The sequence below is a fragment of the Nannobrachium achirus genome (assembly GCF_963921795.1).
Source record: "Nannobrachium achirus genome assembly, chromosome: 10".
Lineage (NCBI taxonomy): Eukaryota > Metazoa > Chordata > Actinopteri > Myctophiformes > Myctophidae > Nannobrachium > Nannobrachium achirus.
In genome coordinates this window covers 5,280,391-5,284,334 of record NC_137819.1, presented here as the reverse complement: position 1 = coordinate 5,284,334, position 3,944 = coordinate 5,280,391, and the positions used below count along the sequence as shown (strand labels likewise).

The 3,944-nt window shown below is 51.6% G+C and overlaps 1 protein-coding gene across 1 annotated transcript; it reads right to left on the bottom strand.

Annotated features, from left to right (window-relative positions):
- Positions 1–1,007: 1,007 nt before the first annotated feature.
- Positions 1,008–2,891, bottom strand: LOC308292366 (transmembrane 9 superfamily member 2-like; the record flags this gene model as incomplete). The annotated part of the gene is made up of 1 exon (XM_080734679.1): positions 1,008–2,891. The coding sequence occupies one exon, from the start codon at positions 2,889–2,891 to the stop codon at positions 1,008–1,010; it is 1,884 nt and encodes a 627-aa protein (XP_080590805.1).
- Between the last annotated feature and the right edge of the window lie 1,053 nt (positions 2,892–3,944).

Here is a 3,944-nt window from a genome sequence, read left to right as displayed (position 1 = left end):
ATGTTCTATCCGTCTGTCTTTCAATGTTATATGAGATACTTAAAGTGTGGTTCCTGTGGAAATAAGCCTCAGCTTTCTAGGATCTCCTTTTAGTTGACCTTGTACCAGTGATTTGCACTGTCATGAAACTGTACGTTTTTCTATTGCAAACCTTTAATAAATTCTTCAATCAATCAATCAATCCTGCAGGCCACCATACACGGGCGAGAATGACATCAACATGATGTCATCAACATGTCAGAGATTCACAGGGAAACCACAACTTGTTTTCTTTTTCTTTTTTCCATGGGGGGGAAGAATAAATAATTGATTTTCCATTTATCAATCAAATCTATTGTGTATGAGTGGAGAGAAAATGTCCCACGACTTGTGTGCCACATACGTGTTGAGGGTCTCAGCTTCAGATGTAAGTGGGGCTTTCCAAGCAAAAGAAAGAAGAAAAAATCACACCCAATGTGAAGTGAGCGGTGGTCGTGCTTGCATAACGTCTTCAATTGGTAATGTAACAGGCTACACACACACACACATTGCTATGGCAAAACGCTGAGGAAAAAGACTAGGATATAGGTCTAGGATGTAATTGGTGATGTAATATGGCTACACAAACACACATATTGCTATGGCAAAACGCTGAGGAAAACACATTGCTATGGCAAAACGCTGAGGAAAAGTGGCCACAGACACACGCACAGACACACGCACAGCCACTCTATGGAGCGGTTTACCACCGCTCCAAAAAAAAAAGATCACTGTCAGTGGAGGAATAAGTACTCAAATTCCGGAATATCAAAATTTACTTCAGCCGGGTCACATAAAAACGTAATTTTAACATTTTCTATACACTTTTATGAAAAGAATCCTCCTCCAAATAGGGTATAATCACAATACCTGACAATATCACAACACCTGACAATTATGTTGTAGGAGGGGAAAACATCACGGCAGCTTTTAAGCACAGTAATTGAGTAAATGTACTTTGTTACATTTCCACCACTGAACACTTGTTTTTAGTCCACCTTGATCACGCTGTAGATGCTGGTGACAAACCAGAAGCAGGCGAAGAAGCCGACGGCGCCGGTGATCAGGAAGAAGTTGAGAGCCACGATGGCGGCGTAGCCAAAGTAGAGGATGGCGCTGGCCAGCCCTGCCAGCCGCAGCCTGCAGAAGAAGTAGACCACCATGTAGACCAGGAAGTAGACGGCCGAGAACCCGCTGGTCAGGAAGGAGCGCCACTGCCAGCGGTAGTCCTCGGCGCACAGGTGGTAGTAGCAGAGGATGATGGTGACCTGGGAGCAGGTGATGGCCAGGATGACGAAGGCCAGGAAGAGGAAGCCGAACATGTAGAACATCTGGTGGGACCAGAGCGAGTTGAGGATGAAGAAGAGCTGGATGAAGATGCAGGTGAAGGGCAGGAGGCCTCCGATCACGATGCCGGGCAGGGGCCTGGTGCACGGCGGCTGCCACGGGACCTGCCGGGGGATCAGGTTGGTCCGCACGGGGTGCTCGACGCGGGGCCTCCTCAGGCCCACGAAGGCCCCGAGGAAGGCGAGCGGCACCGAGACGCCGAGCCACAGGGCCAGGACGGCCACCAGGGTGCCGAAGGGCATGGCCGCCGAGGAGCCCTCGGCCCACAGGATCAGGTCCATCAGGAGGAAGTCGGCGAACACCAGCCCGGGGCAGAGGAGGGATGTCAGCAGGACGTTGGTCTTCCAACGTTCCCCTCCGAAGGATCTGTAGAGACGTGCCGCCACGTAGCCGGCCAGCGCCCCCAGCAGCACCCACAGCACCATGGCGCACGTCATCACGGCGCCGCGGTTGGCCGGCGACAGGAAGCCCAGGCAGGCGAAGACCAGCGTGGCGAAGGTCATGACGAAGATCTGCGCTCCCGAGCCCAGGAAGACCGACAGCAGCATGCGCCGCCGGGGGGAGCGGAACACGTCGCCGTGCACCAGCTTCCAGCCAGAGTGCTCCTGGAGGTCCTCCTCGGCGTCCGTCTGGTTGTTGTACCTGGCGATGTCTCGGTGCAGAGACCTGCGCACGGCCATGGCCACCATGCCGGACAGGAACAGCACAAAGGCCAGCGAGTTCACAATGCTGAACCAGTGGATGTTGTTCTTAGGGCCGGATTCTTCTAAGACGCAATCCCAGCGAGACGGCCAGCTGCTGCTCTTATCCTCCACAAAGCTAACGGAGTAGGTGTACGGGATCTTCACGTCTCCCGTGTGCTTGCCGCCGAGGGTCATGGGTCCTCCGGAGCAGTCCGGGGCATCCGGATTGTCATGTTTATAACTCTTGGGTTCCACCCTGGCGGTGACCAGCCGCGCCGGCGATCCTGGCCGGCCGCCCTCGACCCGGTGGTAGTGTATGGTGATGTCGACGTGGTTGAACATGTAAAAGGTGTTCGCGTCTCCAAAGTCGTAGTTACCTGGGCGGGCGCCTTTGGGTTGTCCCTCCTCCGTGAAGTAGACGCCAATAGGGAAGCCGGGGGTGCAGATCTTCTGTCCGTCGTCTCGCAGGTAGCACCAGGTCACGGGCATGTTGTCCACGATCCAGTGGTGATGGTAGTTGCGCAGGATGCCCGTCTTGAGGAAGTCCAGCAGAGCGGCGTCCGCGGCGTTGCCGCCACGGTAGGCCTTGGTGCACACCGGTTTGCACACCTCGTCCTTCAGGAACTCGAACCTGTACGGTGAAGGTTCGATTCTCTCCCCAAACAGCACCTGTCCGAGGTACTCCGGCGGCCTTTTCCGCGCCGTTTCCGAACAGAAATCAAACGCGCCATATTCGTATGGCAAGATGGACTCCGTCGAGTCCAGTCTGTTCACAAACAGGTCAATGGTCGACTGGCAGTGTGGGCCTTCTAGTTCGGGCACACAATAGTTGACAGGCGTCATACCAGGGAGATAGAAACCTGTAGTGCTGTTTAGTAGCTGTAAGGCTATGCATAGCGCAGTGAGAAAGACCGCACCTCGGCCGGACATTTTCCTCGCCGACAGATTAAATGGGCAGATGTTTCGTTATCCGTCTGCGATTAAACAGTAGGGATGCTGGAGTCAGGTCTAAATAGTCTTTATATGGCTGCCTGCATATAACAAACAGTATTCACTCACTGTGACATTCCTTTTAAGACCCGAATTAATCAACACCGCGATGTCACCATTACATCACAAAGGTTTCCATGTCACAACCAACTGACCTCCATTAAATGTCAGGTAAATCTTAAAGAATACAATAAGATGCAATTCTGGGAAATTGTAAGTGTGGTTTTCCGCGACGCAAGTCACAAGGAACCCGCTGGGAAATGAATGAATTCCGTCCTACAATTTATTATCATATTGCACCAGCAGAGCGTGCAAGTGATGCGATTGACAGGGTATGTATATCGGTGTCATTCTTTGTTTAAGCCCGTAGCCCAATCAGGGACCAGCATTTATTGCATCAGTCATATATCCTCTCCGTGTCGTTTGAGAATGAGTGGGGGAGGGTGGGTCCAATTCATTCTCTATGGAAGTCACATGGTTTCATGTCTCTTCCAAGCCTCTTGGTCAAGAGACAAGAAGATTCAAGCCAAGAGGCTTGGAAGAGACATAATGTGACTTCCATAGAGAATGAATTGGACGACACCCTCCTGCCATCATTCTCAAACGACACGGATACCATATATCACTCTTTAGTGTGAATGCGGCCTAACAACGGTTGCTAGGTTTTGCGTGTCACCACACCATATATGGTCATTATCAACAAATCATAGAGCGTGTCACAAATTGTGACGTGGCGGTGACGTTGCAGAATTTGGCTCTATATAAAGGCAGATCACAGCCACACATGTATCACTAATCGGTGTGTTTGTTGATCAGTGTGTCATCATTGTGCATTCATATGAACACATCAGTCAACATGTCCCAACTTGGAGACAATAGACCTTCATGCAGCGACCCAGGACATGA